Consider the following 26,177-nt stretch of genomic DNA (forward strand, 5'->3'; position numbering starts at 1 on the left):
GTCTGCTGGGCTGCCTGGGCTCGGGAGCAGTCCATTAGTTCTGAGAACATGTCTTCACGCGTCTTCTTCTTCCTCCGCCTAATCTGCGCTAGCCTCTGGGAGTGTGCTGAGAGGCTGGGTTGGGAGACAGTCGCAGATGTGTCTGTGTGAATTGTGAAAAGGGAGTGAATTCCTGAGACAGATAAATGAAATTGTATACAAAGAACCTAGTCTTTCTCTGTGAACAAGACCATGCACTGCACCTCTCACATGCGCACTCAGGACAAGGTCGAATTTTCGGCCGTCGCCTTCAGTGCCTGTGGACTTGCGGAGGTCTTGGAGTGTTCAGAGAACTGTGGCTGGAGACCTGAACTTCTGGAGCGGGCAATAATGGTAAGCCGCAGACTTGTGGCTGCTTAAAACTCCAGCAGTAGCACTGGCCTCCTTTCACATTGAAAGCAATGCCAGTCTCTGCTGCCAGCAATCAGGACAGCATCAACTCTGCCCCTGTCCCACCCCCTCGCGGCTGTCCCAGGGAAAGATCCCTGTATGCTGCCCCTCTCCCTCCACCGCGTGGCTGTAAAGCAGTCCCAATACTAACATTCCCCTCCCTAATTCAAAGCAGGGCGTCATGAGCGACATCACCCTCCTGAGGATCCCGGACACCCAGAGAGAACGCATGCTGCGGGAAAGCATGCAGAAACCGGGGCCGTATGCCGCCATGCTATGTCGGGCCATGATCCCGGAGTACTTGATTGTGGCGTGGAGGGGGCATGTCTGCTACCACGGAGGGCCCACTAAGATCGCCCTACCCCGGAACCTGATCAACAGGCTTGAGCTCTACCTCCACGAGACCTACGAGGAGTTCTCCTACGAGGATTTCTCGTCGATCCCCGGCCACATTGACCGGATTTTCGCGTAGGTGCACTGGGACTATGGAGTGGAGCGTCTTGGGCCTGGGAATCATGGAGTAACGGACATTGTGAAAATTTTTTAAAACACTTGGGACTAAATTGAGAAGAGCCCAAGACAGAGAAATCATGAAAACCCATTTGTTACCTTTGTAAATATTCCTGTTTTGTACCTGATTATTTTTTTACTAGTTTACAGCACTTTTATAAATATACATTGTTAATAGTATAAATATTACCGTTCTGTTTTAAATAAATGTTTACATGTTTACAGCACTTACTGCTTGATCCGTCCCCTGATTCTGTGTCCGGGGTAAGGGATGGGGACGGTTGGTACGGGATCTCGGTAAGGGTGATGAAGAGCTCCTGGCTGTCGGGGAAATCAGCGGTGCCAGCGCTGTCGACTGCCTCGTCCTCCTCATCTCCTTCTTCATCTTCCCCGTCCGCTGTCATGTCCGACGAGGAACCGGCCGCGGACATGATCCCATCCTCGGAGTCCACGGTCAGGGGTGGGGTAGTGGTGGCGGCCGCTCCCAGGATGGAATGCAGTGCCTCGTAGAAACGGGATGTGTGGGGCTGGGATCCGGAGCGTCCGTTAGCCTCTTTGGTTTTTTGGTAGCCTTGTCTCAGCTCCTTGATTTTCACGCGGCACTGCGTTGCATCCCGGCTGTAGCCTCTCTCTGCCATGGCTTTGGAGATCTTCTCGTAGATCTTAGCATTCCTTCTTTTGGAGCGCAGCTCTGAAAGCACGGACTCATCGCCCCACACTGCGATGAGATCCAAGACTTCCCGATCAGTCCATGCTGGGGCCCTCTTTCTATTAGATTGCACGGCCATCTCTGCTGGAGAGCTCTGCATAGTTGCCACTGCTGCTGAGCTCCCCTCGATGTCCAAAGAGGAACTGAGATTCAAACTGCCCAGACAGGAAAATGAAAATGAATTCAAATTTTCCCGGGGGTGTGGCTGGTCAGAGCATCCGAGCTTGGACTGCTGTCCAGAGCGTCAACAGAGTGGTGCACTGTGGGATAGCTCCCGGAGCTATTAGCGTCGATTTCCATCCACACCTAGCCTAATTCGATATGGCCATGTCGAATTTAGCGCTAATCCTCTCGTTGGGGAGGATTACAGAAATCGATTTAAAGAGAGCTTTATGTCGAACTAAATGGCTTCCTGGTGTGGACGGGTGCAGGGTTAATTCGATATAACGGCGCTAAAGTCGACATAAAAGCCTAGTGTAGACCAGGCCTTAGATTCATAGAGTTTAAGGCCAGAAGGGACCACTGGATCATCAAGACAGACCTGTATAAGTCAGGCCATTAAATTTCATCCAGTTGCCCCGAATTGAATTTGTGTTTGACTAAAGCATATCTTGTGACTTGTGTTTGACTAAAGCATATCTTCCAGAAAGGCATCCAGTCTTGATTTCAAGACCACTTCCCTTCGTAGTCTGTTCCAATGGTTAATAATCCTCCCTGTTAAAAATGTGTGCTTTATTTTTACTTTGAATTTGTCAGGCTTCAGTTTTCAGTCAGTGGTTCTTGTTATATCTTTCTTTAGTAGATTAAAAGGCAGGGGAAGAAGAAATCCCATCCTCCCCAGCCCAGAGTAAAAGATTCTTCCCTTGCCTTTTAGTATCAGGTATTTTCTCCCCAGGAAGGTGTTTATATACTGTTATCAAGTCATTGCTGAATCTTCTTTCTGATAGGCTAAACAGATCAAGGTCTTCAAGTCTTTAACCGTAAGGCATTTTCTCCAGTTTTGAAATAATTTATGTGGCTCTTTTCTACACCCTTTCTAATTTTTCAACATCCATTTTAAAATGTAGACACCAGAACTCTATGCAGTATTCCAGTAACCTTAAAAGATTGTGTTCACTGTCATGCACAATAAATTACAACTGAGATGAAAAAGTGATATTAGCAACTTCCTACTATTTTTCGGAACTGCACATTTTATTCATAAACCTATGCTATGCCAAGTGGAATGACTTATTCTGTTGCAGTATGAAATAGTCTGGCTGAAATGCCAGTATCTATTCAGCTTGCTGACAGCATCTCTTTTTCTCCATCATCCTTTCCCCAGTGCTGCATCCTAAAACCTTTCTGTAAAATGGGGCAGAGTCTTATATAAGAACGGCCATCCTGGGTCAGACCAAAGGTCCATTTAGCCCAGTATCCTGTCTTCCGACAGTGGCCAATGCCAGGTGCTTTACAAGGAATGAACAGAATAGGGCGATTATTGCGTGATCCATTCTATGTCGCCCAGCACCAGGATCCAACTGTTGGAGGCTTTGGGGCACCCAGGGCATAGGATTGCATCCCTGGCTAATAGCCATTAATGAACTTATCCTCCATGAATTTATCTAATTCTTTTTTTCAATCCACTTATGGTTTTGGCCTTCACAACAACCCCTGACAATGAGTTCTTCAGGTTGACTGTCTTTTGTGTGAAGAAGCACTTCCTTATGATTGTTTAAAACTTGCTGCCTATTAATTTCATTGGGTGACTCTGGTTCTTGTGTTCTGTGAAGGGGTAAATAGCACTTCCTTATTCACTTTCTCCACACCCTTCATGATTTTATAAACCTCTATTAGATCCTCCCTGAGTCGTTTCTTTTTGAAGCTGAACAGACCCAGTCTAAATATTTCCTCATATGGAAGCTGGTCCATCCCCCTAATCATTTTTGTTGCCCTTTTCTGTACTTTTTTCCAATTCTAATATATATTTTTTTTAGGTGAGGCAACCAGAACCGCATGTAGTATTCAAGGTGTGGGCGTACCATAAATTTACATATTAGTATTATTATGATATTGTCTGTCTTATTATCTATACGTTTCCTAACAGTCTGCTAGATTTTTTGACTGCTCAGGCACATTGAGTGGATGTTATCAAAGAACTACCCTGATGACTCCAAGATCTCTTTCTTGAGTGATAACACCTAATTTAGTTCCCATCATTTTGTATTGTGATGGGGCAAGGCCAGATGGCTATAGTAAAGTAATGGGAGACAGATATATTAGCCACAGGCTAAACAAATCTCTGTTACCAGGATAAGCAAATGGCAGCTGCTCTAGGTCAATTAAGACACCTGGGACCAATTAAGCTCTTTCCAGAAGGCAGGGAGGACAGCTAGGTTGATTGGGACACTTGAAGCCAATCAGGGGCTGACTGAAACTAGTTAAAAGCCTCTGAGTTAGTCAGGTGGGCACGTGTATCAGGAGCTGTAGGAGGAAGTCACGCTGTTGGAGAGACTGAGCAGTACAAACCATATCAGGCACAAAGGAGGAGGCCCTGAGGTAAGGGTGAAGTGGATCTTGAGGAAGTGGGGGCTGCTGTGGGGAAGTGGCCCAGGGAATTGTACACATCCTATTTCTAAAAGGTCAGCTACCATAGCTGATACTATTAGGGTCCCTGGGCTGTAGCCTGGAGTAGAGGGTGGGCCCGGGCTCCCCCCTTTGCCCCCTATTAATCACTGAGACTGGGAGACAACAGAGACTGTGCAAGGGAGGGTAGCTTCTCCGCACCTCCCTTGCTGGCTTATGATGAAAATGGCTCAGTGGGCTGTGACCCTTGCCTCTAGAGAGAGAAGGGCTACGTGGAGGGTCACAGTGAGCCTCTGAGGCTAGCGAAATCTGCCAGGAAATGCGGGACCCATGGAGACAAGGCCAGAGCTTTGTCACAGGATGTATAGTGAGGATTATGTTTTCCAATGTGCATTACTTAGCATGTATCAACACCAAATTTCATCTTCCATTTTCTTGCCCAGTCACTCTGTTTTGTGTGGCTCTTCACAGTCAGCACTGAACTTAACTACCTTGAGTAATTTTGCATTGTCTTCAGACTTTGTCACTTCACTGTTTACCTCCTTTTCCATATCATTTATGAATATGTTGAACAGCACTGGTACCAGTTCAAATAATTTTGGGGTGCCTGCTATTCACCTCTCTCCACTGTGAAAACTGGACATTTTTTCCTACCCTTTGTTTCTTATCTTTTAACTAATTATTGATCCATGAGAGGACTTTCCCTCTAATCCCAGGACAACTTACTTTGCTTAAGAGCCTTTGGTGAGGGACCTGGTCAAAGGCTGTCTGAAAGTCTGAGTACACTATATTCACTGGATCATCCTTGTCCACATGCTTGTTGACTCCCTCAAAGAATTCTAATAGATTGATGAGGCATGATTTCCCTTTACAAAAGCCATGTTGACTCTTCCCCAACACATTGGGGTCATCTCTGTGTCTGATGATTCTGTTCTTTACAACAGTTTCAACCAATTTGCCTGACACTGAGGTTAGGCTTACCAGCCTGTAATTGCCAGGATCACTTCTGGAGCTTTTAAAAAAAAATGACGTTTCATTAGCTGTCCTCCAGTCCTCTGGTAAAGAGGCTGATTTAAGCAATGGGTTATGTACCACAGTTAGTAGTGCTGCAATTTCATATTTGAGTTCCTTCAGCACTTTTGAGTGAATACCATCTGGTCCTGGTGATTTATTACTGGTTTATTTATCAATTTGTTCCAAAATCTCCTCCACTGACGTCTCAATTTAGGGCAGTTCCTCAAATTCAAAGTGGGCACTCAGAATCACTGGTCCCTTGTGACAGTTTTGGCGCTTATCTTTTTTTTTCCTTAACCCTCTTTGCCCTCCCTTCTATTTTTAAAGAAAGTGTTACAGGAAGAGAGAGGTCATTGTTTGAGAACCGACATTATAAGCATAGCAAAACTACTTCAGTCAATAATTGTAAAACCAGGTTCTGTTTATTACCCTGTGAAAGATCAGTTCATTGGGGTGGAAAAAGACTGCAGAGGGTTTCCAGAGAGCAGAAAAAAATCTTTTGCCTGGCATACACTCTTCATCCTTACATGTGCACTCCACAGTCACCACCCTACCACCAGGAAGCATTTTCCTTAAATATATATATATATATATATATTTTAAAATAGCATTTCAAATCCTGGCTATTCAACATAGATTTTACTTTGTATATTTTTAAATGTCGCTTGGACTTTGATGTTACAACTTTTGTTTCACCTGAGCCTTAATGCAACAGAAGGGATTTCTGGTGGGGTAGCACTAAAAGGACTTGAAAGACAATTCTGTTAACTCTGTCCAAGTACTGTAGATCAATCAGGCTGAAGAGTATAATTATATCATAGAAGGCAACATGATTTTAAAAAGTGTGGCTACGTGATTTGAATGATGGGGCAATAATACATTAGTGGCCAAGCATTTCAGGAGTTCAGCTATTGGAGTGGCAGCCTAGTAAACAATTTTGGGAGGGTGCAGAGAACAAGTCCTATGGCATGGTCACTTTAGAATACTCAATAGTATACTTGTATGAGGGGCTGGAAAACTAGAAAGGGGAGAGAGAGACAGATAAAGCAGGAGAAGAGGCGGGGAACTGTGGTTATCAGTAAGAATGCTACAGCCAAGTATTCTGCCATGTTGCAGAGAGCATTGCAGTGGCATAGCTGCAGATTGCATAGGACTACAATGAACATGCTTGTTTTAAAAAACAGCAAACAGTGAAACAAAGCAATGGTGCCTGATGTAGGAGGGCTGGGAGCTCCTTATGATTCCATTAGAGAAACTGTTGAACAGCTCATGCGTGTAAAAATGTTACCCCTGTAATATTGCCAAGTTCACTTTCAACCTGGATTACATGCCATGAAAGTGCTTGGGGCAGCCTTAACTTTTGCATCTAGCTATATTTTAAAAAAACGCCTCTCTCATTTGTGCTCATGAATTGACACAGCATGCATTTTCATGCTAAATCCAAGCCTTCTCCTTTGGTCTCCACCCCTGTCTGGAACTGTGCATCCTGACCCACAGCACGTAGCAGTTTAGAGACCCATTTTGAGTAATCCTCCTTGATGAATGCCTATTTTATATACAAGAGGGTTGCATTGTAAGATTCATCTGTTGAACTTACACAAAAATAGTCCTTACTCAGGGTGTAAATCATTAGTGAATAGGGGCTGTGTGTCACTAAAAAGTACTTCATTATTCATTACAGACTTGCTTGTTAACTCTCACCCAAACTAAAGAATATCTGTTATCAAATGTATCCCATAGAGTTAGCTTATTTGCTTATAGGAAAGTGCTTGGAATGGATTTTAAAAGACATAAAACAGTGAGCATTCTCTGTGCTTGACGATATGCTGCTTTTAAGTGCACTCATGCCAACAGCAACAAAAAAGTGTTTAGAAAACAAGTTGAAAGGTAGCAAAAGAGGAGATGCAAAATGTGTACCACCCTGACATATTTCAGTTGGTGCTTTGTTGGAAGTATTTCTTTCAATGTGGAAAAATCTCCAGATGACTATTAAGCCCCTCTTAGCTTGAGTTTGGGACATAAGGTAACACTGCAGCATAATTAGCCAGGCCAAAAAATAATTTGAAGAGCAACTAGCAAAAGACACAAAATCCAACAGCAAAGGGAAAAAAAAAATTAAATACATCCGAAACATGAAGCCTACCAAACAGTCAGTGGGGCCACTGGATGATCGAGGTGCTAAAGGAGCACTCAAGAAAGATTAGGCCATGGTGGAAAAGCTACATGAATTCTTTGCATCAGTCTTCACTGCAGAGGATGAGGGAGATTCCCACACCTGGGCCATTCTTTTTAGGTGACAAATCTGAGGAACTGTCCCAGATTGATGCGTCAATAGTGGAGGTTTTGGAACAAATTGATAAATTAAAGAGTAGTAAATCACCAGGACCAGACAGTATTCACCCAGGAGTTCTGAAGGAACTCAAATATAAAATTGCAGCACTACTAACTGTGGTATGTAATCAATCATTTAAATCAGCTTCTGTACCAGATGACTAGGGGACAGCTAATGTGACACCATTTTTTTAAAAAAAGGGTCCAGAGGCAATCCTGGCCTGTAAGCCTAACTTCAGGGCCAGGAAAATTTTTGAAAACAGGATTATCAGACACATAGATGAACACAATTTGTTGGGGAAGAGTCAACAAGGGAAATCATGCCTCACCAATCTATTAGAATTCTTTGAGGGGGTCAACAAACATGTGGGCAAGGGTGATCCAGTGGATATAGTGTATTGGACTGTCAGAAAACCTTTGACAAGGTCCCATACCAAAGGCTCTTAAGTAAAGTAAGCAGTGATGGATTAAGGGATCAGTAACTGATTAAGACAGGAAACAAATGCTAGGAATAAATGGTCAGTTTTCAGAATGGCAAGAGTTAAATAGAGGTGTTCCTCAGGGATCTGTACTGGGACCAGTGCTGTTCAACATATTCACAAATAATCTGGAAAAGGGATAAACAATGAAGTGGCAAAATTTGCAGACAATAGAAAATTACTCAGGATAGTTAAATCTGAAGCAGACTGCAAGGATTTACAAAGGGATCTCATAAAACTGGGTAACTGGGCAAGAAAATGACAATTGAAATTCAAAGTTGATAAATGCAAAGTAATGAACATTGGAAAACATAATCCCAACTATACACACAAAATTATGGGGGCTAAATTAGCTGTTACTTCTCAGGAAAGGGATCTTGGAATAATTGTGAATAGTTCTCAGAAAACATCTGCTCAATGTGCAGCAGCAGTTAAAAAAGCTAACAGAATGTTAGGAACAAGATAGATAATAAGACCGTAGATATCATAATGCCACTATATAAATCCACGGCATGCCCACATCTTGAATACTGCATGCAGATCTGGTTGCCCCATCTCAAAGAAGATATATTGGAATTGCAAAAGGTACAGAGCGGGGCAACAAAAATGATTAGGGGTATGGAACAGCTTCCATACAAGGAGAGATTAAAAAGACTTGGACTTTTCAGCTTGGAAAAGAGACAACTGAGGGGCAGGGGATATGACAGAGGTCTATAAAATCATGAATAAGTGGAGAAAGTGAATAATGAAGTGTTTTTTACTCCTTTAAGAACCAGCGGTCACCCAATGAAATTAATAGGCAGCAGCTTTAAAACAAAGAAAAAGAAGTACTACTTCACACAACACACAGTCAACCTGTGGGACTCATTGCCAGGGATGTTGTGATGGCCAAAACTATAAGTGGATTAAAAAAAAGAACTAGGTAAATTCATGGAGGATGCATCCATCAATGGCTATTAAGCAAGATGGTCAGGGATTCAACCCCATTCTCTTGGTGTCCCTATTCTCTGACTGCCAGAAGCTGGGAGAGGATGACAGGACTACTAAACAAATATTATTATTGGTAGCTGCTTTTGGTTTCAATGGATAGTTTGTTCTTAGCAAATTTCACGTTGGATTATTCTCCTAGGGGTAACTATATTAACCTGGCTTGCTTAGAAATGAATCAAGAGACTCAATCATTGTAGCTCCTTCAAACTACTACAGAATAGATGCCTTGGTTTAGGGGCCTTTTTAGAACTCAAATGCTGAACACTTCATTCTCTTGATAACTGCCACGTTCTGTTCATTCACTCTGAAGCACCTGGCATTGGCTACTGTTGGAAAACATGAGACTAAACTAGATAGACCATTGGTCTGACCCAGTATGGTGGTGCTTATGTTCTTATCTCACTGGCTGGATGCTACTAGATTTCCTTCCCAGAACTACAGCCAGGGCCGGCTCTAGGCATGCTTGAGAGCCTGGGAGGGAGGGAGAGACTCCGAGTGGCGCGGTGCGGGCGCCGCTTCTCCCCCTCCCTCCCTCCTAGGCTTGAGAGCCTGGGGGGAGGAGGCAGGGCTGGGGTTTTGGGGAAGGGGGGGGGTTGAGGGGGGGGCGGGGGGGGGGGAATTAAAAAAGGGGGGGGGGGGGGCAGCCAAAATTGTTTTTGCTTGGGGCGGCAAAAATCCTAGAGCTGGCCCTGACTACAGCTGATAGGGTGAGGAGGAGAAAAGCCAAGTGCAAAAGCAGAGATTAGTTCAGTAGCCCTTCTTCCTTGCAGACCTAGATTATTTTGTTATTTGTAATTAAGGGTAAGATTCTGTCATGGGTACTTTTAGTGAAAGTCAGGGACAGATCGCGGGCAATAAACAAAAACTGATGAAAGCCTGCTGACTTTTAGTAAAAACACGGGGGCGTGGGGGGGGGTAAGAGGGAGAAGGGGGCTAACAACCACAGTGCTGCCAGGGGCTGACCTCCGGCAGCTGCTCCACGATTGCTGCTGCTCCTGCAGCAGGGGCTGACCCAACCCGAGTTGCTGCTTCCCCCTGAGGTCACTGATCCAGTGGCCCGGGGACCACTACTCCAGCAGTCAGCCTACTGGCCAGCTGCTCCAGCAGCCCTAAGGACCACTGCTCCGGCGGCCCCAGGGCTGACCCCCAGCCATCTGCTCCGGCGGCCCCGGGGCTGATCGCTTGCAGTCGCTCCAGCCCCACCACTGCTCCTGCGGCAGGGGCTGACCATGACTGCTATAATCCCAGAGAGGGCTGACCTAACCTCAGCCGCAGCTTCAGCCTTGGGGCTGCTGCTTGGGGCTGATCCGGGGCTGACAGCTGCTTCAGTCCTTCCGCTGTGGAAGAAGTCCCAGAGGTCCCGGAAAGTCACAGAATCAGTGACCTCCATATCTGCCATGATCAAATCATATCCTTATTTATAGTACTTTTGTTGTCTTTATGAAACAAGGAGAAGATGAGATTTTTCTTACAGTTCTTCATTAACCCATACAGTTTCATATATAGGACACAATGTGAACAAAAACACTTAAGTGGGAACACAAGAAATATAGTTATGATATGATATCATATATATAATATAATTTAGTTATCTAAAATCCTTATTTTTAATGCTATATGGGGAAATTTTTCCAAAGCACCTAAGGAATTTTGGAGCACAAGTCTCATTGACAGCTGTGCTCCAAAATCCCTTAGGTGCTTTTGAAAGTCTTCCTCATAATAATTTCAAGTAATTAAAAACAAAATAACATCTACCTTATAAATCTGTATCCAGAATGAGGGATGTTCCTAATGATAAGGAACAGCTGAGAGGTATGCATAAATCTCCAACATTAAGTCCACCTGAAAGATAGTCACTTCAGATGCCATTTGACTAGCATTTACTTCATCTGCAGACTAAAGAATCCTAGGTTGTCGTGCACCCCCACGCAGTGAAGTTTTTTCCCCTAAAGCATATTGTCACATGCTTTGTGTAGTCTAGTTTTTCTAATGACAGTCCTGCATCTAGCTCTATAACTTACGGTTGAACAAGATCATATCTTTTAGACAGATAGCTAATCATGATGTAAAGACTCCAGGTGGTGGAGAATTTACCAAATACCTTGGGAACCTGTTCTGGTGGTTATTTATCCTCAATGTTAAAAAACTCTTATTTCAACTTCCAAACACTGGATCTTATTATGCCTTTGTATGCTAAATCAAAGAGCCCTCCAGTATCCAATATCTTCCCTCTGTGTAGGTAATAATCAAAATATCTAAGGGTATGTCTACACTACGAAATTAGGTCGATTTTATAGAAGTCGATCTTTAGAAATTGATTTTATACAGTCAATTGTGTTTGTCCCCACTAAGCGCATTAAATTGGCGGAGTGCGTCCTCAGTACCATGGCTAGCATTGACTCACAGAGTGGTGCACTGTGGGCAGCTATCCCACAGTTCCCTCAGTCTCCGCTCCCCATTGGAATTCTGGGTTAAGCTCCGAATGCCTGATGGGGCAAAAACATTGTCACGGGTGGTTTTGGGTACATGTCGTCAGTCTCCCCTCCCTCGCTCCCTTCCTCTGTGAAAGCAACTGCAGACAATCATTTTGCACCTTTTTTCCTGGTTTACCCATGCAGACGCCATAGCATGGCAAACATGGAGCCCACTCAGCTCACTGCTGCTGTTTTGAGCATTGTAAACACCTCGCGCATTATACTGCAGTATGTGCAGAACCTGGCTAAGAGACGGCAACATGAGGACGATTGTGAGGAGGACATGGACACAGACGTTCCTAAAAGCACGGGATGTGGCAATTGGGACATCATGGTGGCATTGGGGCTGGTTGATACAGTGGAACGCCGATTCTGGGCCCGGCAAACAAGCACAGACTGGTGGGACTGCATAGTGTTGCAGGTATGGGATGATTCCCAGTGACTGTGAAACTTTCGCATGCATAAGGCCACTTTCCTAGAACTCTGTGAGTTGCTTTCCCCCGCCCTGAAGCGCAGGAATACCAAGATGAGAGCTGCCCTGACAGTTGAGAAGTGAGTGGCGATAGCCCTGTGGAAGCTTGCAATGCCTGACTGCTACCCGTCAGTCGGGAATCAATTTGGAGTGGGCAAATCTGCTGTGATTCAAGTAGCTAATGCAATCACTGACGTTCTGCTATCAAGAGTAGTGACTCTGGGAAATGTGCAGGCCATAGTGGATGGCTTTGCTGCAATGGGTTTCCCTAACTGTGGTGGCGCGATAGACAGAACGCAGATCCCTATCTTGGCATCAGCCCACCTTGCCAACCAGTACATAAACCACAAGCGGTACTTCTCAATGGTGCTGCAAGCACTGGTGTATCACAAAGGACGTTTCACCGACATCAACGTGGGATGGCTGGGAAAGGTGCATGATGCTCGCATCTTTAGGAACTCTAGGCTGTTTGAACAGCTGCAAGAAGGAACTTACTTCCCAGACCAGAAAATTACTGTGGGAGATGTTGAAATACCAATAGTTATCCTTGGAGACCCAGCCAACCCCTTGCTCCCATGGTTCATGAAGCCAGACACAGGCAGCCTGGACAGTAGTAAGGAGCAGTTCAACCAGATGCTGAGCAAGTGCAGAATGGTGGTAGAATGTGCCTTTGGATGTTTAAAAGCTCGCTGGCGCTGTTTGCTGACTAGGTTAGACCTCATCGCAACCAATATTCCCATTGTTATTGCTGCTTGCTGTGTGCTCCATAATATCTGTGACAGTAAGGGGGAGATGTTTATGGCGGGGTGGGAGCTTGAGACAAATCGCCTGGAGGCCGATTTTGAGCAGCCAGACACCAAGGCGATTAGAAGACCACAGCTAGGTGTGCTGCACATCAGAGAGGCTTTGAAAACCAGTTTCATGACTGGCCAGGCTACTGTGTGAGAGTTGTGTGTGTTTCTCCTTGATGCAAATCCGCCCCCTTTGTTGATTTTAATTCCCTGTAAGCCAACCACCCTCCCCCCCCCCTTCGTCACAACTGGCAAAGGAAATAAAGTCACTATTGTTTTGAAACCATGCATTCTTTCTTTCTTTTCTTTCTTTTTTTTAAAAAGTGAGAACTGACAATGTAGCCTGAGTAGGGTGGGGGGTGGAGGGGAAGAGAGAAGGACAAGGCCACATTGCTTATTGTAGCCACACTACAAATCAAAACTCTTTGAATGACAGCCTTCTGTGGCTTGGGCCATCCTCTGTGAGGAGTGGCTGGGTGCCCAGAGCCTCTCCCCCTGCATTCTTGGGCATCTGGGTGAGGAGGATATGGAACTTGGGGAGGAGGGCAGGGGGTTATACAGTGGACGCAGCAGCGGTCTGTGCTCTTGTTGACTTTCCTGCAACTCCACTAGACGCCTGAGCATGTCAGTTTGCTCCCCCATTAGCCTCAGCATTGCATCCTGCCTCTTCTCATTGTGCTCACTTAATGCTTTCCTGGACTCTGCCACTTAAATGCCTCCATGCATTCAGCTGTGCCCTATCAGTGCGGGAGGACTGCATGAGCTCAGAAAACATGTCATCGCGAGTGCATTTTTTTTCACCTTCTAATCTGCGATAACCTCAGGGACGGAGATGATAGGGGTAGCATAGAAATATTTGCACCTGATAAAAAGGGAGAGTAAAATTTAAGATGATACATTTCTGAGAACAAAAGGGAGACTCTTTCACAGTGAATCAAGCAATTCACAGCAGATAGCACATGTGCTTTAGGTACAAGGTCACATTTTGCCTTTTATATTGAGCACCTGCTGGTATGGTGACACATCACACACGGCTGGGCAACAGAATTTGGTTTCCAGGCAGCCATAGTAAGCCAAAGGGTACGTGGGGTTAGCTTCTAATGCCTTCATAATATGTGGGAATGGTTTAGAACTGCAGCACTCTCCTTTCCCATAACAAACAATGCTGGTTGTTTTTGCCATTTAAAAGGAGGGGCTGCAGTTTTTGGATGGATGTGCAGCACACCCCACCCCCTCACTCCACCGCGTGGCTATTCTCTGGGATGATCCCTTTTAGTCAAGTGCAAACAGTCCAGCATGACTGGGGTCCTTTTACTGTTCCCTTACAAAAATTCCCCTATTTCAACCAGGTGACCATGAATGATATCACTCTCTTGAGGCTAACACAGAAAGATATAGACCGAATGTTGCTTGAATGCGACCAAAATCCAGGACTATTCGCTGCCATGCTTTGTGTTGCAATGATTCCAGACTACTTGCTACTGGCTTGGTGTGGTAAAGTGTAATACCGTGGAGGACGAAATAAGGCAGCCCTCCCCAGACACGTTCTGCAAAGGCTTTCAGAGTACCTCCAGGAGAGCTTCATGGAGATGTCCTTGGAGGATTCCCGCTCCATCCCCAGACACGTTAACAGACTTTTTCAGTAGCTGTACTGGCCACAAATGCATCCCAAGTCTTCAGGGCAAATCAAACATTAAACACTATTGCTTTTAAACCCTGTACTGTAGTTACAAATGTTCACTCACCAGAGGTGCCTTCTCTGCCTTCAGGGTCGGGGATCCCGCCTTGGGAGGGTATTGGCTCCAGGGTGATGAAAAGGTCCTGGCTGCCGGGGAAACAGATTCACCGCTTCCCTGCTGCGCATTCTCCTCCTTCTCTTCCTCATCCACAAAATCCTCCTCCATGTTGCATGAGACTCCCCTCTTGCAGGTGTCCACGGACAGTGGTGGGGTAGTGGTAGGGTCCCCCCGTAGAATGCCATGCAGCTGATCATAGAAGCGGCATATATGGGGCTCTGACCTGGAGCGACTGTCTGCCTCCTTTGTCTTTTGGTAGGCTTGCCTGAACTCCTTAACTTTCACGCGGCACTGCTGTGTGTCCCTGTTGTAGCCTCTGTCCTTCATGCCCTGTGCGATTTTGGCATATATATTAGCATTTCTTCTTTTTGATCGGAGTTGTGCCTAAGCCAGCAATCAGATCCAGTGTCTCCCATTTGGTCCATGCTGGAGCTCGTTTGCGATTCTGGGGGGACTGCATGGTCACCTATACTGCTGAGCTCGCCACGCTGACCAAACAGGAAATGAAATTCAAAATTTCCTGGGGCTTTTCCTGTGTACCTGGCTAGTGCATCGGAGTTGAAAGTGCTGTCAAATTTGACCCAGCAAGGTCAATTTTAGCACTACTCCCCTCGCCGGGGAGGAGTACAGAAATCGATTTTAACAGCCCTTTAGGTCGATGGAACTGGGTTGGTTGTGTATTATAAAATCGACCTAATGTGGCTAAATTTGACCTAACCCCATAGTGTAGACCAGGGCTTAGTCTGATGCAAAATTTCATCAACTGCCACAGGGTTCCACAGAAACCGAGGGGTGTCTGCAGAATTTAGGCCCGTCTTGCTGCAGAATATACAGATCCCTGACAGAACTTACCTGGATAAAAGAAATTGGATTTAGAATGAAAATTATTGGCACCTTCCAGTTTGTAGGTTTATTTGACATATAAGAATGGTTTGTTTATATTCTATTTGTGTCTGTGTGTACACACACACACACACATACATATTATAAACAAATTCTTCTAATATGTCAAATAACCCTAAAAACTGGAAGAAGTGCATGTATCTCTTTCTCTCTCTTTCTTAAAAAAAAAATATATATATATATATTTTTGGGGGGAAATCCTTCTTTCCTTACTCAAATGACAGTTCTGCTGAAGTAAGTGGGCCACATTACCTTGGTGTACTTCCACTAACTTAATCAGAGTTATACCAGTAATGAATGTAGCCTGCTGGGACTGCTCATACGAATAAGATTTGGCTTTTGTAGCAGTGAAGCATAGTTTATTTAATCTAGTGTTTACATAAACAGCCATAGATAATTAATTCTGAACGAACTGGTTGTAGGTGGCAAATGAATTGGCTATTGGACAGTTACTTTGTACACCTCCTGCAGTTGCTTGATTGTTGTTAGTCTATGCTTTCTATAGAATATTATTTTTCATTTGGGACCCATTACATCATTATCAGTCAACCAGAATGATCTCATAATGATCTTTCTGTGACACAGTGATTGAGGCTTGCAGACTTTTCCTTCTTGTTAGTTCTCTGTTGGTCACTCTACTTTATTTTTAATAAAATAAGAACTGAGTAAAGTCATTGCTCTAAATTCAAGCTGGAATTCATTTATTGAAAAAAGTTTGTTTTGCTTATTTGTAATATTATGTTCTATATGGTTCCTGTCAGATACCACGTGAAAACAGCTTTTCTTGTGATATTATCCAGTGGCTGCTGGAACCAAGAACTGCAGGATTCCATTTGAATGAAAAATAATATTAATAGTAATTAATAATAAAAAGGTTAACCACGTGATTTAGAATTCCAAATAAAGGGTTGGTTTGTTGCAGATTTCAGACAAAAGTTTTGGTCAGTTCTTTCTTTTTCTGGAGCAGTTTATCCTTCCTAGATATTCTGAGCCAGATTCTGTGCTGTGCTTACTTCCTGCTAGGTTATAGCTCCCTGCTTCTCTGCCCACCTCATCTCCAACTCTGTCCCAAGCTAAAGCAATCTCAGGGCTGGTCTAACCTCCACTAACGAACAATGGTCTTTAAACTGGGAATAGCTGGAGTGCATCTAGCTCTGTCCATGCCTCTTCCCTATCGTTTGACCCTGACATGCCCCCCTACACTAATCTAATTAGCACTGAAATTTGGTGATCTCTGAGGAGGAACATGGCAACTTTTATAAATCTTGCAGTCTGCTCACACATTGAACCTGTGGATAGGGCCATAGTCTGTAAATTACTTTATGATCCTTTGGGTTGAAAGATGCTATGTAAAATTTATTATAGGAAATGGATATCATAAACAAAACAGTCTTAGACATCGTAAAGATGTTGAGCGTTGCTTTTTTCTCTATAAACACCTGTTCAAGTGTGTGATGACAGCTGGTAATATTTTTTTTTTCAAGATTCCTTGTGCAGCTGTGCTTACATTCTTCAAGGATAAAACAGCCTATTTACAGCTTTTATTACATCTATAAGAAATTACTCTCCATGCTGTTTTGTATAGTGCCAATCAGAAACATGTCCATTGCAAAACTCTTATATGAAAGTGATACAGGTCAATAGAATGTGAGAACCAATTTAACATCATTGCCTTCATCTGTTGTAAATGATACACAACAACTTGTATAATCTGTGTGATTGTTAACTTTCCATATGCTGTTTTAATTTCTAAACAGCATATTGTGATAATGCTATCTAAGTATTCAACTGATGTAAAGTCAGTGCTAAGGTTTGCTAAGACTGATTTATGCAATATTACTATAGAAAATGCAGAAGAATTGTGTTATATTTAAGATACACCCATTGAAAATAATTTAAAGTAAAATATCCCAAAGAAGAAAAAGTCTGTGCTATCATGTGTCAAGACTAATAATATTTACTTCCAAAGGATTAATCTATAGTACTGCAAGTTTTCAACAGAAATTCTATAAACAACCAAAACTTGGTTTACCATTGGGCAAGAGAGCTAGATTTCACAGAAGAAAGAAAGGGCCTGATTCTCCACTTGCTTCCTCCTTCTGTAATCATTTACACCAGTGTAAAGTGGGTATAAAACACTACCAGTCTGATTTGATAGTGTTTTTATATGCACTTTGCACTTATTTTGCATGGCAATATCCCCAGAGGTGCAAAGAAATAGAGACTCGGACCTTAAGCCCTTATTATAATGGATGAATAGTAAGTGCAGAATCAGCAAACCAGACCATATTTTTTCCGTGCTGTTAAGATTGATACAGAAATCTTATACTGAGAGCTTCATTCTGACCACAGATCTGTGCTTCATCTCTCTTAAAATTTAGAATAGCATGTACCACTATGGGCTTGTCAACAATAGAAAGTTTAGCTGCTTTAACTATATCTGTATAGTTTAAGTGGTAAAACCCCGCTACTGTGGACACAATTATACTGGCATAAAAGTACTTATACTGGTATACGGCATCCTTATACAACTATAATTGTGTCCACACCAGGGGTAGGTAAAAATCACGCCCCTAACTGACATAGTTGTACCAGTAAACTTATAAGTGTGGACAAGTCCTGTGCTAGGGAGCAGCCTCCACACTAGTAACCCGAGAAGCCAGTGTGAAGTTTGATTCTATCAGTAATGTGGGAACAGGCCCTACATTGTTCTTATTCTCCCACCCCAAAGAGGTGTATCTCCAGATCCATATGTCTTCCATGTTTGTGATGGCAGATCTTCCAAAGACAAAAGGATTGACTAAAACAGTGGTTTTTAACCAGGGGTACATGAACCTCGGGGGGTACACAGAGATCTTCTGGGGGGTACATCACTTCCTAGATATTTGACTAGTTTTACAAGAGGCTACATAAAAAGCACTAGCAAAGTCAGTACAAACTAACATTTCATATAGACAATGACTTGTTTATACTGCTGTATATACCTATACACAGAAATGTATGTACACTATTTATATTCCAATTGGTTTATTTTATAATTATATGGTAAAATGAGAAAGTAAGCAATTTTTCATTAATATTGTGCTGTGACACTTGTATTTTTATGTCTGATTTTGTAAGCAAGTAGTTTTTAAGTGAAGTGAAACTTGGGGATATGCAAGACAAATCAGACTCCTGAAAGGGGTACAGTAGTCTGGAAAGGTGAGAGCCACGGGACTAAAAGATTTAGCCAAAAATATAAATTGCTCCCAAGCTAATGGCTGGATACATTTGTTTAGTAAATACTGGGCTTTTTACATGCCAAAAGTGGTAAATGAGTGAATGGATTTGTACAGGTAATGACTGAATCCAGCTCGATGCTGAAAAACACATCGATATGGTGATATTTCCCAAACACCATTCCCTTATAGAATCAAACTGAGACATCACTCACTGTAAATTGTGCAGATGTGACCGTCCCTCTCCATTCATATAGGATGAATGAAATAGTTATGTTGACATTTGTATTATTATCATCAGTTATCCTTATTGGCATATTTTATGCCTAATTCAGTGATGCAGAGGACAGGATTTTAATATTTGGATGGGACTCAAGCAAAACTTGGAAGTGGGTCCTCCACCCCACTGCAAATCCATCTAATCCCTTGTAACTATCTGAATGGAAAAAAGTCCATAGTTTCAACTCAACAAAAATATATTAATCACTGAACACAACACCCCAGTTCCTCAAGCAAACCTCCACTCAACACCCACCCACCCATCTGTTCCCCCAATACAGACCCCAAAGCAGCTCCGTTAATTCCACCTGGTAAAACAAATCCAGCAATTCTGTCCCACCACACAATCCAACCCAACCCAACCCATCCATCTATTCCCTTCCTCTCAGCACACATACATAGGCCCCAGATCTATCAGCTGCTTCCTCTGCTCCTCTTCTCAGCTCACAATCCTGCTGATTCTGTGACTTTTCTCATCCACACACACTCACATACCCGTTTTTGCATGTATACTCATACCTAGCCATGCATAGGGCTGTCCGGAAAACAATTATTTCATTTTGTGACAACGTATGAGGTTTTAAAATTTGTTTTTATTGTGGCTTGTACCCTGGCCTCATTCAGTGCACAGGATGGACAGTGGTCGATGAAGGAGCAGCTATTCCATAATTTGTGTTTTCCTCATTGTTCAATGTGTGGCCCCAGGCCTTATTACTGCACACTATTCAAACCTTGCTCTGCATACAGAACTGTGAATTTTTTCATGGGCTTATCTGTGGTGCTCATCACCAAACATTAATTAATTAATTTATCTTCACAATGCCCCTGTGAGGTAAGGGAACATTATTATCTCCATTATCAAACACTTTAATTTGAAAGCACAGCTATGCTGACTTCAGTTGCAATTGCAAGTTGTCAACCTCAGGGACTCAAATTGGACACCATAAAATAAAACCCAAACAGTGTCCATGTGTGAATAGTTTGATGTAAGTGACTTGCCAAGCATCACATGGAAACTCTGTGGCACGTGCAAGGATAGTATCCAGTTCCCCAGGGCAGATTCAACTTCCTTAACCAAGAGACCATCCTTTCTCTTCCTGCTGCCCTCTGCCACATTTGCTATACACCATCCAACTTCTGTAGCAAATGAAGCAGGGTTCCTACAAGCAACACTATGCAGGCTTGATTCATCCCCATAACATAGTCCATCCTGTGCACTGGATGAGGTAGGGGTCCTGTGGAAAAAAATATGCTCCTGTAATTAATATCATAGTGCATATACAGAAGAGGGATCAGTTAAGTTTTCACAGGAAACATTAAATCTGGCATGTCCTAACTTTTGAGTGCTCCACTTTCAAGATATATAGATGCATACATATTTATGCATATCAATCTATAACATGCATAATGAGCCAAATTCCACTCTCAGATTCTATGGTGATAATGAGAGAGAAAAAGGGACACTTCAGAAATGAGTGGTGAAATCCTGGCCTCATTAATTAAATGTGAGTTTTTCTGAGGCCAAGATTTCACCTAAGATTTTGATTTAGTTGCTGTTGACCAGGAGCCAGATTTTCAGAGATTTCAGTTCAGCCTCAAATTTTGCATTGAATATAATTTCTAAACACTTGCATGTGCACTTTTAAAACTCTCTCAATTGCATATTCAGGTGAGAGATTCTCTCTCTCTGGAGACTGGAGCATGCAAGTCATAGAAACCACATAAAACACATTTAGCCCCAGAAGCACATCTACTAGTTAAAAAATTCTGCTTCAAACAAAATCCTTTGGTAACAGAGAGAACACTAGCATGTGCTGGGAAAGCAGTTTTCTCTTGATGTTTTCCTAACCACAGGCCAGCTGCTCCCCTCCAAGGTTCAGTGCACAGAGTAGCGAAAAACAAAAAATCTGCACAGAAAAGGCCTAAAACTCAAAGAAGGGCAACTAAGACTATGCTGCTCCCTTGTCCCTGAGCCTATGGAAGGCCTTTTTTTTTTTTTTTATGAACACCACATGGTTGGGGCTCTGTCAATATCAGAGGATGTGTCATCTTGAGGGAATGAGGCACAGCTAGCAAGCAGCTGCACATGGCAGCAAAGAATTCAAGGGTGAAGAGGTTAATGATCTGACATTATTGAAGTCTGCAATTATATGATATGTCTGCTACACTGAAGACTGATCTTTCTTTTAAAAAATACACTGAAAACATTTGAGTGGGTTTTTTAAACTGATAGATGTGTAAACAAGACTATGCCATCGTAAGATGAATTTTGCCGTTTAATGGTAATTTTTTAAAAAAAAACCACAGTAGTTAAAGCTAGAGTGGCTGGTTTGTTTAGATTTTTAGATTTCTTTTAGATTTTTTTCCCCAATTTTTTCATGAGAAAAAATAGTAAAGACTAAAATGTGGGGAGAGAGGAAGAGGAAGTGCTTTTGATATAAACATTAAGTGAAATCAATTCTTGCTGTTCTGAAATCAGTAAAGTTACAGTAAAGATGAATTTGCTCATTATCTTTTAAGTATTCTATTTGTTTTTTCTGGGTGTCTAGGCACAAGCAGTAAATTTATACTATTGTTAAAGAAGGATCTGCTTTAAGTTCCTGAGCCTAAGCTGTTTACTAATAAGGTTCACCTGCTGGAAAAAGACTTAGATGACTTTTTACCCAGAGAATTATCCAATCTCATCTACAATAAATCCTTTAACAAACAATTGTTGTAGTTTCAATATTTTACATAAAGATATGTTTTGGATTTAATACCAGAGATCATTTTATAATGAATTACAGCAAGTTGTTTTTATTTTGTATTTTCAACAGGATTATTTTACAGATGCAAACAGAGCATTAAAGAGAGATTCTCAACAGGATTACCATCTTGAGTATGCCATGGAAAATAGTACACATACAATATTGGCTTTTAGCAGAGAGCTACACACTTGTGACACAAATGATAAGAGTATAACGGTAAGGTGTTCTGCTTTTATATAGACAGATACATATAGATCAAGTACATAAAAATGTACCATGATGTTGAAGCCAGTTATCAAAAACTCCTCAGATTAAAAAAAGAGAAAGAACTACAGAAATTCAACTACCAAATGTGTTTATCCAGCTATATGCACAAACTTTCCAAAAATTCCATTTTAGGGCTTAGATTAATCATGTAAAATTTCAATATTTGGATGTATTTTAGTAGGCAAGGGCAAGTAAAGTCAAATTCCAACTTCTTTCCCTCCCCTTCTGTTTCTCAGACCTTTCTCAAATTTCTTTCATACTGAGTCTTACATGCTTGACCTCAGTACAAAAAGCTGAGTTTCTGGAAAATTTGTGCATATAGCAGGAAAAACATACTTTATATTTTAATTTCTGTATTTTCTCTTTTTTTAAGCAGAGCAGTTTTTTAAAATATGTTTACTGTCCATGTTAAGTTCTTTTATTTACTGCATAGTGGCGGCGATAAACTATTTATTTCTTTTTATGCACTTTTAAAATATGTACTCACTGACAATAGCATTAAAGATGACTGAACAAGCAGAAAGACTTGCATCAAGTCATTCATTTTGATATGTTAATCTTCTAACTTTAGAAAATTCGCTATGATAGGAAATGTTTTTTTTAATCAGTGTTGTAGAGTTTAAGGCCAGAAGGGACCATGGGATCATCTAGTCTGACCTTATATATCACAGACCACTAAACACCACCCAATCATCCCCACACTGAGCCCAACAGAATTAGAACAAAGTATTATAGCCTTCAGGACACTAAACTATTGTGTGCCACAAGCAGATAACAGGAGGGACCGAGATGCGTTGTCTGGGTATACTGAAAGAAGGACAGGAGACACTTGATATGGATTTTAATCAGGCTGCAACTTTATTATATAGATGTCTGGGACTACCTGGCAGATAAAGTGTACAGTGCAGGCAAATCCATGTTTATTAAAATCATTACCTGGGGCTTCCACCAGCCCCCCTTCATTTTCCATCCAGGGCCCCCGAACCAACCCATGGCTTGGACCTTACCATCCACCCCTAATAGGAGGGTTAAGGTGGCTATGAGAAGGGGGGGAGGGGTTTGGCTCCCTGCTGTACCAATCATAGGAGTCCTCCAACCACCCTCCCCTGTTCTGTTCCTTTGTCCAGCACCTCCTTTTAAGACCTTTACCAGGCCATTTATCTGGTCATTGGATGCTTTCCCTATGGAGTACCTGCACTGGACGTCTGTCCCACACTTACAAAATAAATTGCAACATATAGCCTACCCCCTTTTCTTCTTACAGAAAAGGTCATCCCTGACGCCTGCTGTGGGGAAGGCGAAAAAACCTGACTCCACCGAAGCCAATCTGGTGGTGCGGGAAAAATTCCTTCACAGCCCCACTTAAAAAGGAGCGACTAGCACAATTCCCACAGCAGGTCCTAACCCACCTGATATTTGCCTCCACTGGGGGGGCGGGAGGGGGAGCGTGGCTGGGTGCTGCCTTGCCTGCTGCGTGGAACAAAGGGGCTTCCCACACCGAGGGCTTGCACCTTTATGGCCTTCAGACCTTACATTCCTGAGGGGTGAGTCAGCTCCGCAAAGCTGACCACCATTCACATTTTGCAGCAGTTTCTGACCTCACTCCCCCTCCCCACCCCCGGCCATAGAGCACAGCTGCCCTTCTTCGGCAATAGAGTGACCAGACAGCAAGTGTGAAAAATCGGGATGGGGGTGGGAGGTAATAGGAGCCTATATAAGAAAAAGACCCAAAAATCGGGACTGTCCCTATAAAATCAGGACACTTGGTCACCCTATTCGGCAAGCCCAGCCAACGTTTGCCCCGCTTTAAGTGTGGTGCAGTCATTCTCATTCTAGCAGCTGATCATAGGAGAAGCACTGGTAACCCCTCTAAAAAAAGACTTGCCTTATTTGCTATTTAAGGATCTATTCTGCTTCCTATGGCTGTGCATAAAACTGACTAACATTCGTGGGAAAGACACACATACCTTGATGACACACAGTTCTCAGTGGCAGAATAAACCTCCAGCTGAGACCAGCTGAGCCCTGCAAAGAGATCTCTGTAAAACATGGTTCGAGGATAATCACTGTAGAAAGATGAGGGTGGATTATAAAAACAGGGAAAGAGTGGCTCCAGCGGAGCAATGACAAGTCACTACAGCTCTGGATCTGCCTTGGGAATGTTGTGAACTAAACTGTGAGGAAGGACTTCTTCCTATACCTAATCAGAAAAGATTTTGTTTTCAAGGAGAGCACAGTAAGGGTGATATGGGCCTATCACCACAAAGACATGGGAGAAGCAGGTCAAAATTACCATGGATCAAATCGCGGCTCAAAGAGTCTACGTTTACTGAACCCTGAGAAAAAGAATGTTATATCTGCCTCTTTGGCATACTTTGACTTGACAAACCAAGACGTAAGTTACTTTGGGTTTTGTTTTTATTTGGAGATAGGGTAGAGTGGGGGCAAGAGGTGAGGACTGAAGAAACATGAAAAAAATTTGACTTTTATATTAGTGTTTTCTTTCCCTTTTTATTAAGACAGGTACCTATACCAGACAAAGACACAACATATTGGTGCCAAATGTTTAAGATACCTATACATCATGAAAAGCATCATGTGATAAAGGTATGTGACTTAGTCTGAAGAGTCCAATTTATACCCTCATGTTTAGAGATGTCCAGAGGACAGCAATTCTGTTTCACAGCAACTTTCAAGGTTTTCAAATTTGTTTTTGTTCTGCATGGAGACAAAAAACAAACAAAGAAGATCTTTCAAATGTTTTTGTGAAACAAGGAGCGGGAGAGGGATAGCTCCATGGTTTGAGCATTGGCCTGCTAAACCCAGGGTTATAAGTTCAATCCTTGAGGGGGCCATTTAGGGATCTGGGGCAAAAATCCATCTGGGGAATGGTCATGCATTGAGCAGGGGGTTGGACTAGGTGACCTCATGAGGCCCCTTCCAACTCTGATATTCCATGATTCATGGGGTGTGTGTGTGTATGAGAAAATGGGTAAAGAAAACAAAAAAACCACAGGCTTTTTTACAAAGCTCAGAGCAAATTCAAACTGGTTTCAAAACTGCAGCCAGTTAGCATTATTCCTTATATTACATATATTTTTAGCCTCTGTAACTTCTGGTTCAGGATGGACCCAGAAGCACAAAAACACTGAGAAAGATGGTGCTTACACTCTTCCTCACAAAAGAGCCCATTCTCACAATAATTCTGTCCCACTTTAGCAGACCAAGTGAAGTAGATAGTTCAAATAAATATCCATACATTTGGGTGCTTATCTGAATCAACACACATTTTTAGATTCAATCCTTATTAATTTAAGGTGTGTAATATATAATCAAAATTATTGTACCAGTGTGAATAGATGTTAAAAGAACAAAGTAAGAATTATTTGAGATAAATTTTAGTCTTGGGGAATCAAAATTAGATGGTGCTAGTTAAAAGGAGCATGATCCTGCAGTTAGCAGTCCTTGACTTGAGTGGTACTATACAATTATTATGTATGAATAAGGGTTGCAGGATCAAGCACAAGATTTTAATTTTTCCTAAAACCCATTGATGTTTCAAGTAAAAACATGAAGATGTTACTACTATTGTTGGGCTTCTCTGTTATGTTCATGCATCTCCAATAACTTTGATGAGATTGCAAGAGTCTAAAAACAAAAGGTACGTCTACACTGCAAAAAACACCCCCAGCAGAGAATCTCGAGCCCAAGTCAGTTGACTCAGGCTCTGGGGCTTGCGCTACAGGGCTAAAAATAACAGTGTAGACATTCCTGCTTTGGCTGGAGCCCAGGCTCTGACACCCAGCGACAGGGGTGGATCTCAGAGTGTAGGCTCCAGCCCAAGGCAGAATGTCTACACTTCCATTTTTAGCTTGGTAACGCAATCCCAAGTAAGTTGACCTGGGTTCAGAGACTTGCTGCTGTTGGGTTCTTTTACAGTGTAGACATACGCTAAGAGATCTTGACCCATTATCTCTAATGTGTATATGAGACATGGTTATTCTGTGGTACCATGGGTTTAATCAATTTTCCAGTGTTGTATTACTGATAAATTGTTAGGTCCAAATGATGCCCCAGTTACTTACATGTAAACCCCATTGAAGTCAGTGGTAACCAGTCATACAAGGGTATATGTAAAACAGAATTTGGCCTACAATATTAATGTGTGAAAACTCTTTGCTATCTGTTTTCAAAAGATATAGG

The 26,177-nt window shown here is 42.6% G+C and overlaps 1 protein-coding gene across 1 annotated transcript in view; it reads left to right on the plus strand.

Moving 5' to 3' along the window:
* MOXD1 (monooxygenase DBH like 1) overlaps positions 1–26,177 on the plus strand; it is a 96,751-nt gene that overhangs the window by 5,780 nt on the left and 64,794 nt on the right. Inside the window, exons 2-4 of the mRNA XM_026649544.1 lie at positions 21,777–21,923; positions 24,202–24,369; positions 24,498–24,581. Of these exons, the coding sequence (XP_026505329.1) occupies positions 21,777–21,923; positions 24,202–24,369; positions 24,498–24,581 (399 nt within the window). The remainder of the gene's footprint in view (positions 1–21,776; positions 21,924–24,201; positions 24,370–24,497; positions 24,582–26,177) is intronic.

Source organism: Terrapene carolina, unplaced genomic scaffold (assembly GCF_002925995.2).
Source record: "Terrapene carolina triunguis isolate 2854851 unplaced genomic scaffold, T_m_triunguis-2.0 Scaffold85, whole genome shotgun sequence".
NCBI classification, from domain to species: domain Eukaryota; kingdom Metazoa; phylum Chordata; order Testudines; family Emydidae; genus Terrapene; species Terrapene triunguis.